The sequence below is a fragment of the Bos grunniens genome, chromosome 1 (assembly GCF_055505025.1).
Source record: "Bos grunniens cultivar Pamir isolate PY7600 chromosome 1, Bosgru_T2T1.0, whole genome shotgun sequence".
Taxonomy (NCBI): Eukaryota; Metazoa; Chordata; class Mammalia; order Artiodactyla; family Bovidae; genus Bos; species Bos grunniens.
In genome coordinates, this window is record NC_141165.1 from 88,285,637 (window position 1) to 88,298,986 (window position 13,350).

At 42.1% G+C, this 13,350-nt stretch overlaps 1 protein-coding gene across 44 annotated transcripts in view; it reads right to left on the reverse strand.

Annotated features, from left to right (window-relative positions):
• The window catches only part of KALRN (kalirin RhoGEF kinase), a 692,908-nt gene that overhangs the window by 79,093 nt on the left and 600,465 nt on the right, over nt 1-13,350 (reverse strand). For 30 of the 44 annotated variants that reach the window (XR_015164343.1, XR_015164395.1, XR_015164361.1 and 27 more), the window contains 2 exons: nt 2,598-2,881; nt 1,082-1,186 (listed from right to left, as the gene is read on the reverse strand). Coding sequence is in view for 37 of the 44 variants with exons in the window: in XM_086402125.1 (XP_086258251.1) it covers nt 1,082-1,186; nt 2,598-2,881 (389 nt within the window). In the remaining 7 variants the exon portion in view is untranslated. The remainder of the gene's footprint in view (nt 1-1,081; nt 1,187-2,597; nt 2,882-13,350) is intronic. The other 14 variants (XR_015164397.1, XR_015164387.1, XR_015164366.1 and 11 more) reach the window with 1 other exon arrangement.

A 13,350-nucleotide genomic window follows, 5' to 3' on the forward strand; every position in this document is an offset into this window, starting at 1 on the left:
GAGGAAGAGTGCAAGTAACGTCTGGGGACAACTGATCCAAACGCAAAGCAGAGAGAATGCGAGTAAGATCTGGGATCTCACCAGGAACTCTGAAGCAACTGTACCCAGTACTTCCTGAATTGTACCCTGGGTGGCACTGTGAAGGTCAGCTCCCTGCCCATGCAACTTGGGCCCACAACCTCTGAGGGGGCTGCTGAATGCGGGACAGAGCACAAGAGAGCCAGGGAGACCCTGGGGGGATGGCTAACCACCACCAACAGTACCATAAAACAACACTGAAGTCACCACCTCTGCCTCCAGTCCTCTAGGACAGAAATGCTGAGAGAAGCAAGAGAAACGCGATGAAGTGAGAAGACTTCAGTGGTAAGGAAGGGTGGTGACAGATTACACTACGAAAGGAGGGACCTGCCTGAGCCCCAGCAAGGTACTGGGAAGCAAATCCAGCCTGAGCTCTGCTCCAGAACAGCTGGGATGATCAGCTGTGCTCAGAGACACAGGGACACACACATTCCCAACGCCAGCGAGCCTCTGCATGCCACTGAGCCAGGGGGTTTTGCAAACCAAAGAACTGGGGCAACCTGGCATATTGGGTTTGTCCATCTATGGCAAAACCTCCCCTTAGCAGCATCTCCATCCCTCACGCTGTCTGCACCACGCTTGACTGGAAGTTACTGTGATTTGGAGTTTAGAGTTAAGGATGAGAAAAACCATCAGCTAAAACATTGGTTGAACGGTTATGTACAACAGAACGATCACTACCTAGAGCCATCTCAGCTTCCTCTTTGAGACAAGTAGTTTCTTTCGGGATCTGCTGTTTCCGGAGAGAGAGACATTATCCTTCATCAGCAGGACCTGGTACTAGGCAGATTCTCACTTTGAGAATTCTCCCTTTGAGAACCCACCCCTACACTGCCCAGATTGAAGTTAGTCCCCATAACCCAATACAGACGGAATCTGCATCATCTGGGAGTCATGAGGCATAAGAGACAACAAGGGAGAGAGAGCATTACTACCCTCACCACACACACTAAACAAAATCACATTTCACACATGGCTCTTTCAAGTGTGAAAAAGATCCTACCATTTCGTCCTGCGTGGGGTCGTTGTCAAAGATCTTCATAGGCGGGGGGAGGGGTGTGTGTGACTCTTCATCTGCCTCATCTTCACCCCAACCTTTCTTGCTCTTCTAGAACAAAAGAGCAGCATTAGTCACTGTTTCCTACAGTTAGAGATGTCAGTTGGTTCAGGACTTGGGATTTCTTAAAAAACAACATATGATACCCTCCTCTCTCAACACACTCCTATTTTTCCCTGTGTGGAATGGGCACCCTTGTTTATCTCAAAGGACAGTGAGGACCAAATGGGGAAAACACACACACACACATGAAAGACATCTACTTTACTGGTTAGCCAGGAAAAGAAAGGCTGAGACAGTGGTCAGAGAGAAACCAGCATTTTAAGTTTATGAACAATGATTAAACCACAGTCTAAATGTCACCAGGCTCTACTGTCATTCTCAGAGGAAGAAAAAGCAGATAGCATAAAACTACAAAAACAGTCTGGTTTCATATCAAGAAGAATTTCTTAGCCATGTCAATGACTAGAGTAGGTTAGTTTGCCAGGTAAAAGAGTTATCTCATTCTGTAACCAAATACCCTGTACGTTTTGACCACAGAATCCCAGCTTTGGAAGGGATATAAGAGATCATTGGCCAGTCTGACCATCAGGTCAACATGGGTCTCTCCGACTGTTATGTGAGGTCATGTGGTCTCCCAGACCTTTCCAATATGGATGTCCATTTGTTTTCATGAAGGCCCATTTCTAGTTGAGCTTTATTAAAGGCTGAGACCTTGCCAACTGTAAACCTTCACCTGTTAAGTGTAATACTCCCCTCTGGAGCAACCAGGAGTTGTATACTCCCTTTCATATATGGCTCTGCTCAACATACTGGAAAACAGTCATAATCTCAAAAGACAGTCCTCTTGTTTTCCAAGTGAAATGACCTCCATCCTTTTATTCTTATTCTAAACAGGCCTAGCAGGAACTTGCCTGGAAGTCCAGCGGCTAAGACTCCATGCTCCCAACGCAGGGGGCCAGCATTCAGTCCATGCTCAAGGAACTAGATCCCACATGCCACAACTAAGCGTCTGTGGGTCACAACTAAAGACCTTGCCTGCGGCAACTAAGGCCCTAAGCAACCAACCAAACATTGTAAAAATCAGTAAATAGAAGTCCTAGCAGGTTTTATGCAGTCTTTAGTAGAGACTGGGGACTTGGTGACCACTGGCTCCCTGTGGGCCTAGACCGCCACATCCAGAGGGTGGGCGGAGGAGGAAGAGGGATAGACGGGGAGTTTGGGGTTGGCAGATGCAAACTATCACAGTTAGAATGGATAAACAACAAGGTCCTACTGCATAGTCAGGGAACTACATTCAAACTAGGGATCTGGAAAATAGCTAGGCCCAACAAGACCAACTATGGGGAGTTAGAATCCGGCTAGTTCACAAACCTTGGTGAAGGACACCTCTTGAGGCTCCAGGAATGAGGCATGTCAGAAGCCCCTCCTGATGGAAGGCTCCGAGGCCTCGTGTAATTACCTCATCAGCGCTGTCTCCCTGAGGGGTCGTCTCATCCCCAGGCTTGGGAGATCCCAGGTCAAAGCTCTTCCGACCATCTCGTACTTTCTTCTGCTTCTTGATGTTTCCATCTGCTTTCCCACTGTTAAGCCGGCGCACGGGACTCGTCAGCCACTTCTTCAGGGTGTTGGTGGAACGCTTGGGCCCAGGGGAGCTGTGGATGGAGTTCAGGGACGGTTGGGCCTGCAGGTTGGCCACCGACTCGGACTTGCCTCCGTTTTCACTTGAGGAATGAGAGTACGCATCTGAGGAGGAAGAACAGATAGCCATAGCTGTGTCAGGACACTTCAGGTAGGCTGCCAGCCTGGGAATAAGAGAGCTCGGCCTCAGGAAGCAGGGCACAAGGCCGAATGTCAAGGCCAGCTGCAGATCCTGGTCAAGGGAACCCCCTTATTATCAGATGGTAATAGCTAACACTCAAGCCACAGGTGCTGTGGATACAGTAGTAGTAGAAAACAAAGACCCCTACTGCTGCTGCTGCTGCTAAGTCGCTTCAGTCGTGTCCGACTCTGCGACCCCATAGACGGCAGCCCACCAGGCTCCCCCGTCCCTGGGATTCTCCAGGCAAGAATACTGGAGTGGGTTGCCATTTCCTCCTCCAATGCATGAAAGTGAAAGTGAAGTCGCTCAGTCGTGTCTGACCCTCAGCAACCCCATGGACTGCAGCCTTCCAGGCTCCTCCGTCCATGGGATTTTCTAGGCAAGAGTACTGGAGTGGGTTACCATTGCCTTTTCCGACAGACCTTTGCCTTCATGGAAAAAAAAAAATCAAGCCTCTAAGTGAGATTCATCAACTGATACCAATGTCATAAAGCACCGATGAGTATTCTAAAGTTGTATAAGACAGATTTTATTTTCAAACCCCTTATTTAGTTACATACACAGAGAGAGACAGAGAGACAGAGAGAACGAGAAAGACAAGAGCCAAAGAGCAAGACAGGACACGCAAAATAAAGATAAACGCACAAAGCAGTATATGATTAATTGCCAAAGGGCTGGCATGGACTCTAGACGATAAAGAAACAGAGTTCAGAGGAGGGTCAGATCAGTGTAGGCAGCAAGACTGGTCTGAAAAGCTTTAATGGAAAAGATGTGTCTGAATAGAAGAGAAGGAATTCCAAAAGGGGGAGATGGCAGGAACAAAAGCACAGAGGCAGGAAAATGGAAAAATAAGTTAACACAGCCCTTAAATAGATCCTTTAAATGAAATACAGATTAACAGAAGGAAAACTGGACAGAAAGAACAGTGAAAACATTTAATAATAAACTAGAGGAGTATGAACTTTATTATGAGACTCTACTGGGAAATGGGGTGATAGAAAGGGCTTTTGTCTTTTAATTAATTTGGTAACTACATGTAACATAGCCCTGGGAAGAAGACTGAATCCAGAAGGCCGCACTAGGACACAGCGAGGACAAAAGAAGGAATGTGAGGCATTTCAAAGCAAGATGTGATAGGGCTAGTATCTGGATGACACACCAAAGGTGAGCAGTCTCTTTTGTGCTGCTGCTTCTCAATGGCGAAAGGTCTTGGGAGAACACCTGACCAGTTTCACCTCACCCCTGATGGGTCCTCTTACCCTGGTACCAGTTTACATGCTGGTATTTAAACAGAGTATTGCTGTGACTTTTCATACCCAGTTGTCTCAAAGACCAAATCATCTTTTCCTATAATGACTTTATCTGAGACCCAGACTAGAGGTCTAACCTGGCCTTGGAGGCCCTACAGCCTAGACCTGCCCAATACATTCAGTATAAAGCCTTAAAGTGAATCAATGTTTTTCCCAATAGAGAGCTGCCTCCAGCTGTTATACTGGTGGATCTCATAGGCACCAAGCTCAGGCTGTTGACCCTGTGGGAACTTCCTTAGCTATGGTCAGAGTTCTGTGCATACTCTGGAAAACAACGGCAGAATATCTGCATGTAGAAGCATTAAAAATTGAGCTCCTAAAGCCCCTTGGTATGAAGGAACACTCAGAGGGCTGCTCAGCTCAGGGACTATGTGGGGATCGACTGGCCTGCTTGACGTCTCTTTAAGGACAAAGTTGTAATCTTATCTCAAGAGAATTCTGTGTTGGCTGTGGTATTGGTTGTGTTGACATTATTTCTCAAGTGTTTGGTATGGACCAAACTCTTGTTCTCAGAAGCCTGGGTGATAAACATCTCAGAAGCACTGGTAGTCGGCCTCTTATCTTTCTGTCGATAAGCTGCAGAGGCTTTCCATTCACCATACCCATGTGACACCACAAAGTTCTATTAAATCCAAGCCTTCAAAACTTAGATATCAGCATATGTTATGTCAGCAGAGCTAGAGGCCCAGCTACATTAACTGTGCCTGGTACTACTACGCAGACAGATGACTGAATACATTTTCTGTTCCATGGCAAACCATAGGCTGGCTTTGAGATTTAAGAATGCAAATTTTGACTGACCATTCTTCTTGTCTCTCTGTCATCTGGTTCTGCTTTGGTGCATTCTGCACAGATTAGTGGCAAGTGGACAGATTACAAAGTACAAATAAAAATCAAGAGTATTCTCACTTTTGTTTCAAGTTTATTCTGTGAAAAACAATTAGGGCCATTCAACCACAGCCCACATAAAAGAGAATTCAAGAATTGGAAGCAACCTCTAATTTGTCATTTACAGTTAGGGTCCTGTATTGAGGCAGGGCTGCCTCTAAATCACTTTGAATGCAAAAGAATATGACATCATTTAGTCTCAAATTTATACTTAGTTTATTGCTACTTCAAAGAATAATTGGCACGTGATGCTCATCCTGTCTTTGAAAAATGGATGCAATGAGCTGTTTGAAAATTTATTCTAGTACCTTTCCAGGCACAACAGTTAACTGACTGATTTGTAACAACTACAACAGTAATACTGTTATTTCATCAAATCTCCCCAAGCTGAGATAGGTACTATTTAGTAGGATTGTCATTTTAGGAAATAGAGTGTTCCAAGAAACCAAGGGTCAGTGTTGCTAAGTGGCAGAGAAGCAAAATTTATACCTAGATCTGACTCCACTACACATATATTTAATCTTAGTCCAACATTTGTGTTTATACCATGTATTCTTTTAGCCTCTATAATTATTGTAAAAAGGACCATCACGTTGCTAGTCTATGCAACATTAATATAATATACATATACATTTATATATAATTTATATGTTACAACATTTCAATGATGAAAACAATCTCAGTCTCACTAATTTTACAGATAAGGCAAGGAAAGCTTGTATTGCAAGGAAAGCTTGTATTTGGGAAATCCATGGTCATAGATCAGTTAGTCATAAAGCTAGGACCAGAATCCAGGCACCTCTACATCTCTCCAGGGTTCTGAACTAAGGCTTCATCTTTAGCCTTGAGGCATTAAAAACTGCCTCATAAGGTTGGTATCTGGCTTTAAGTCACTGAGAAGACAGGTAATGTGCAGGTAATAAAGTTCCTTGGTATGTCCATCCTTTCTAGATCAGGAAAAAAAATATTCTGAGGTTGATTTTACTATGAGATATTTTTAAGACAGAGAAAAATATATAGAAAAAAATTAACATTCAGGTACCTACCACCTAGGTAGGTAGACAATTTTTTTTTGCCATATTTTGTTTTAAATCTTTCTTTTAATTGAACTATAATTGATTTACAAAGTTATGTTGGTTTTAGGTGTATAGCAAAGTGATTGTTATACATATGTGTGTGTACATATATACATATTTTTTCAGATTCTTCACTATTATAGGTTATAAGATGTTGAATATAGTTACCTGTGCTATACAGTAAATCCTTGTTTATCGAATTTATATACAGTAGTGAGTGAAAGTCGCTCAGTCATGTCCAATTCTTTGTGACCCATGGACTGTACACTCCATGGTATTCTCCAGACCAGAATGCTAGAGTGGGTAGCCTTTCCCTTTTCCAGGGGAATCTTCCCAATCAGGGATCGAACCCAGGTCTCCTGCATTGCAGGCGGATTCTTTACCAACTGAGACACAAGGGAAGCCCATGTAGCCCATATAGAGTAGTGTGTATATGTTAACCCCAAAGTCCTAATTTATCCTCCCCCCTCTTTCCCCTTTGGTAATCATAAACTTGTTTTCTATGTCTGGAGTCTGTTTCCATTTTGTAAATAAGTTCATTTATATCATTTAAGACTTCATATGTAAGTGATACACTATGGTATTTGGACTTCACTTAAAATGATAATCTCAAGGTCTATCCATGTTGCTGCAATGGCATTATGTCATTCTTTTTTATGGATTAGTAATATTCCATTATATGTATAATATGTGTGTGTGTGTATATATATATACATACACACACTACATCTTCCTTATTGATTCATCTGTTGATGGACATTTAGGTTGCTCCCATGTCTTAGCTATTAAAAATAGTGCTGCTATAAACATTGGGGAGCAGGTATCTTTTCAAATGAGAGTTTTCCTTGGATATCTGCCTAGGAATGAGATCACTGGATCATATGATAATTCTATTTTTAGTTTTTAAGGAATCTCCATATTGTTCTCCATAGGAGCTGCACCAATGCGTATTTCCAACAACAGTGTAGAGGGTTCCTTCTTCTCCACATCTTCTCTAGCACATGTGATTTCTAGACTCTTTGATGATCGCCATTCTGATCAGTGTGAAGTGATACCTCATTGTAGTTTTAATCTGCATTTCTCAAATAATTAGCAATATTGAACACCTCTTCATGTGGCTGGCTGTGGGCCATCTGTATGTCTTTGGAGAAGTGTCTATTTAGGTCTTCTGGCCATTTTTTGATTGGGTTGTTTGCTGTTTTTTTTAATATTAAGCTGTATGAGCTGTTTGTATATTTTGGAGATTAATCCCTTGTTGGTAGCATTGTTCATAAGTATTTTCTCCCAACTCATAGTTGTCTCTTCTGTTTATGGTTTCCTTTGTTGTGCCAAAGCTTTTAAGTTTAATTAGGTTCCATTTGTTTATTTTTGCTTCTGTTTCTGTTACTCTAGGGTAGAGAGCCAAAAAAATATTGCTGTGATTTATGTCAAAGAGTAGTGTGCACCTACATCTTCCTCTAGGAGTTTTACAGTACTGTATTTGGTCTTATGCTTAGGTCTTTCATTCATTTTGAGTTTATTTTTGTATATAGATAACGTTCTAATTTAATTCCCTAGCCACCTCTCTAAACTGCCCAATTTCTTCCTTAGTATCTAAGAAAGTAGACATGATGCATGGTCACAGAACACATTCCAAAGCTTCACCGATGACTAGAGAATTCTTGACACCAACATTCATCTCTTAATGATATTTTGTTCAAGCAGATTAAAAAAGAAAACTTCTTTCAGTATAAGTGGCATAATTTCCCTGCCTTGATTATATGATTCAAGAATAATCTACTGGTGCCTACCTAATGGATGGCAACAGAGAGATGGCAGCACTGGACAGACATTCAGACCTCTGTTTCTTCATCCATAAAATGGTCAGATTAGACACAGTGCATTCAAAGTCTTGCCCTACCACTGGGCCAATTACTTGATCTCTGTCTATCTCAGTTTTCTCATCAGTGAATGAAGATAACATTAGCATCAACCCTATAGGGCTGTTATTAGGATTAAGGAATAAATATTTGTGAAGCGCTTATAACAAATGTTATAATTCCACTGGAAGTACTATCTAAGTTACATAAAAAGTAATAAAACCATAACTATCTCCCCTAGTTCCATGTCTGTGATTCTACTCTGTATCTTCCTTCACTACATCTGTATGTTCTTCTAAAGGCTAGACTAGATAACGTAAGGCCATTTTTAACCTCAAAGTGCTATGCTTCATGAAAACAAAGAAAAACTTAGGGTTACCAGTTGCTATTCTGTGCTATTCTCCCTTCCAACATAGAATAACTTACAATCAATGCCTAAAATCTCACTGGAGTATAAGGAGTCACATCCTTGGGCTACCAGGTCATTGCTGTCCGCCCCCCCACGATTAAGAAGTTTAAGCAGTACAGGTTACTCCCTGGAGATGACACATGCCTCTTTATCTACAGTGTATCCCTAGGAACAGGAGCTTCTGATGGGCTTGATGACCAGGCAACTGAATGGCTGTGAATATTTAGTTCAGTCGCTCAGTCGTGTCCAACTCTCTGCAACCCCATGAATCGCAGCACGCCAGGCCTCCCTGTCCATTACCAACTCCCAGAGTTCACCCAAACTCACGTCCATCGAGTCAGTGATGCCATCCAGCCATCTTATCCTCTGTCGTCCCCTTCTCCTCTTGCCCTAAGTCCCTCCCAGCATTAGTCGTTTCCAATGAGTCAACTCTTCGCGTGAGGTGGCCAAAGTATTGGAGCTTCAGCCTCAGCATCAGTGCTTCCAAAGAACACCCAGAACTCATCTCCCTTAGAATGGACTGGTTGGATCTCCTTGCAGTCCAAGGGACTCTCAAGAGTCTTCTCCAACACCACAGTTCAAAAGCATCAATTCTTCGGTGCTCAGCCTTCTTCACAGTCCAACTCTCACATCCATATATGACCACTGGAAAAACCATAGCCTTGACCAGACGGACCTTTGTTGGCAAAGTAATGTCTCTGCTTTTGAATATGCTATCTATGTTGGTCATAACTTTCCTTCCAAGGAGTAAGCATCTTCATGGCTGCAATCACCATCTGCAGTGATTTTGGAGCCCAGAAAAATAAAGTCTGACACTGTTTCCACTGTTTCCCCATCTATTTCCCATGAAGTGATGGGACCAGATGCCATGATCTTAGTTTTCTGAATGTTGAGCTTTAAGCCAACTTTTTCACTCTCCTCTTTCACGTTCATCAAGAGGTTTTTTAGTTCCTCTTCACTTTTTGCCATAAGGGTGGTGTCATCTGCATATCTGAGGTGATTGATATCAATCTTGATTCCAGCTTGTGCTTCTTCCAGCCTGGCGTTTCTCATGATGTACTCTGCATATAAGTTAAATAAGCAGGGTGACAATATACAGCCTTGATGTACTCCTTTTCCTATTTGAAACCAGTCTGTTGTTTCATGGCCAGTTCTAACTGTTGCTTCCTGACCTGCATACAGGTTTCTCAAGAGGCAGGTCAGGTTGTCTGGTATTCCCATCTCTTTCAGAATTTTCCACAGTTTATTGTGATCCACACAGTCAAAGGCTTTGGCATAGTCAATAAAGCAGAAATAGATGCTTTTCTGGAATTCTCTTGCTTTTTCGATGATCCGGTGGATATTGGCCATTTGATCTCTGGTTCCTCTGCCTTTTCTAAAACTAGCTTGAACATGGTTCAGGTATTGCTGAAGCCTGGTTTGGAGAATTTTGAGCATTACTTTACTAGCGTGTGAGATGAGTGCAATTGTGTGGTAGTTTGAACATTCTTTGGCATTGCCTTTCTTTGGGATTGGAATGAAAACTGACCTTTTCCAATCCTGTGGCCACTGCTGAGTTTTCCAAATTTGCTGGCATATTGAGTGCAGCACTTTCACAGCATCATCTTTGAGGATTTGAAATAGCTCAACTGGAATTCCATCACCTCCACTAGCTTTGTTTGTAGTGATGCTTTCTAAGGCCCACTTGACTTCACATTCCAGGATGTCTGGTTCTAGGTGAGTGATCACACCATTGTGATTATCTGGGTCGTGAAGATCTTTTTTGTACAGTTCTTCTGTGTATTCTTGCCACCTCTTCTTAATATCTTCTGCTTCTGTTAGGTCCATACCATTTCTGTCCTTTATTGAGCCCATCTTTGCATGAAATGTTCCCTTGCTGTGAATATTAGGGTCTCAGATAACATCATGGGGTTGGAATAAACATATCAACATTATTGGTCTAAGCCTTGAGAGAAAGGTTCCATAATTTTAGGTATTCAAGAATCATGTTTCTAAGCACCACAGGAGATGAGAGCTGTCTGCTTGACATAAAGATGAAAATTGAAATAAAGCCCATGAGAGTTTACATACTTGAACACATCCTAGAAAGTCCACTGTTTATGTTGTATATTCTTTTAGTTGCGTAACCTTTCATTATTAACCAAAATATAAGATATTTGTATACAACAGGGGTAGTGACTGAATATACTAGAAATTTTGTTCATTTATAAATTAAATTTTCTTCCTGAAATGTTTTGCCTCATATTTATTTCACTTTTAATGTTACACCTAAAAAAGAAAAGCTTCTACTTTTTTTTTTGCTCTAGTGTAAATTTTGCAAAACTATTCCTAAAGAACACATTGTGTACAAGTCACCAAAGAATGCAAATTTAGGATACAGCTGCATCCACAGATCTGTCATCTGCCAGTTTTCTAATCACAAAATACAGGTTCAGCTTTCTTTTCACTGATCTCAAAGTGGGTTGAAAGTGAAGGACCACAACTCCTAGACAAAAAGAAGGCAGTGCTATTAGTTTTGTGTGTTTAGTAGTCCCACAGACCAGGAATGGTGTCCTCAGAAGGGCTGGGCTGGGATCCCAGAGTACACACATGCACAGATGGCACCCAAGGTTTTGGGGGTTACGAGTGCCCAGATGTATAACTCACTAAGCTGGCCCACCATTTTATACATTGACTCCACGGGCACAACTCAAGAAGGAAAGCTCATTTCATCCAGTCTTCTGCAGTTCAGTGACGGTATTCAATCACATCCCAAAGGCAGATGTGATTCGTAATACATAGACACAATATGTAATTCACACACTGTATTATGTAATTGCTAAAAGATTTGGGGTCTAGCTGTTCTTTATTAGTCATACCTCATCACCCACCCTCTAGATGGACAATAGGTCTATAAAATTCTTGCTGGTATTCATCATAATACTGTTTTGGAAGTTTTGACTCCAGTAGCTGAAATCAGAAGAAATCACAAAGATTTCTATAATCATTAGATATTTATAAAAAAGTCCTTTAAACACCTGTTATTGTGTTTTGCTTCAGCTCCAATGATACAAGAATAACTGTAAACTCATTCTTATTGCTCTCAATGTCTTAAGTTATATGTAATGTGAATGCATTCAAATACATCTGCCTATAGAGATTATCTATGCCCAAACATTTCTGTTTTCTTTGGCTTTCTATAAATAATTTACTTAATATAAAAATCAGAAGTATCACACCCTTTTTTTTTCACACTGGAAACTGCACATCTAGAGAAGGTTGTATGATGGGAAGGAAGGTCAAGAAGGCAATTCTCTGGGTAATAAACCCACAAGTTCAATTGTTTATAAGCATGGAGAGCACAAAACCTACAGTATTAGTGTATCCTTCATGATACAACAGAAGGGCCCTGGCAGGTCTTTTCGCAGAATGTTTAGCAAAAATGGTCTCCTGGTTGCACTTGCCAATGAGGTCCTGAGGCAAGGCACCCCCAGTTCCTGGCATGGTTGACTTCCCTGAAAACCACTTGGTTGCCTGTCTTGGTGTCTGGGCCACTTGGTAGCAAAGGAAAGCTGCTACGGTGACAGCAACAGGACATGTGGGAGAATCAGCCTGGTCCAAAAACTAGGAAACTTGTTGCCCTTGCGATTGCTCCTACCACAACCTTAGACTAAAGCTGGCAAACAGCCTGGCTCAGGATATTCCCTCCCTCACCTCTTAGCCTGATTCAAGTCCCAAATGCATAGTGCAAACCCTGTTTCCTGCTTATTAAGTCATAGCTTTTACACACTTAGTTCAGGAATTTCTTCTCCAGTAAGTCCCTTGCCAACTTATCATTCTTCACCACTCTACTCAGGCTATTTTTATGCTTTTTAAAATATATTTTTAACGTTCAGATCTCTATGACTTATAATATCTGTCTTATTTTTCTCATTGAATTAAAAATATCAAATGAAGGTCCACGCTGAGCCTCAAAAGCACATGGCTTTGGGCTCTATGTTTTTACAAATTTTTTTAAATTTTATATTGGAGAATAGTTGACTGTACTAGCTTCCCAGGTGGCACTAGTGGTAAAGAACCTGCCTTCCAGTGCAGGAGACATAAGAGACTCGGGTTCGACCCTTGGGCTGGGAAGATCCTCTGAAGAAGGGAATGGCAGCCCACTTCAGTATTCTTGCCTGGAGAATCCCATGAACAGAGAAGTCTTGTGGGCTACAGTCCCTGGGGTCACAGAGTCAGAAGTGACTTAGCACACATGCTTGACTAACAACATTGCGTTAAGTTTCTGAGCTCTCTCTTATTTACTTTCTACTTATTGGTCCCCTTCTCTTCCCTGCTGGGCCTATCCTGGAGCAGGTGCAGAGATCTGAACCACAGGGACAATTCCAAATCCCAGTGGCATCAATATAGGGCAGGAATCCTTTTCATCTTCAAAGCCCACTGGGACGTTAGCTCTTCATATCGGGATCTTCTCCAACAGAAAAGCAATCTCCACAAGAGTTAAAAGTCAGCACCCTGGCTCTAATATAGATGAATTCTTTGGAATTCTGTTCTAATTCAGTCCAGATCTCCATTGACTACTGCTGGTTGCTTCAGTGCCGTGTTCCCACAATTTCTACTTCGACTTCTGGCAGGAGGCCACTGGATGCAGAGTAAAATAAAATTTCCAACTGCTCATTGTCACGTTTCCTTGGCCTCAGTTTCACCTGTGTAATCTTCTCTCTGAGCCAGAGGCAGAGGGACGAGAGACATCAAAGAGCACTGAGTCCATCCCCTCCCCCATCCCAGACAAGCATCTGCTGCTGCTTTATTGCCTACACCAAAGCCTTGACTGTGTGGATCACAACAAACTGTGGAAAATTCTTAAAGAAA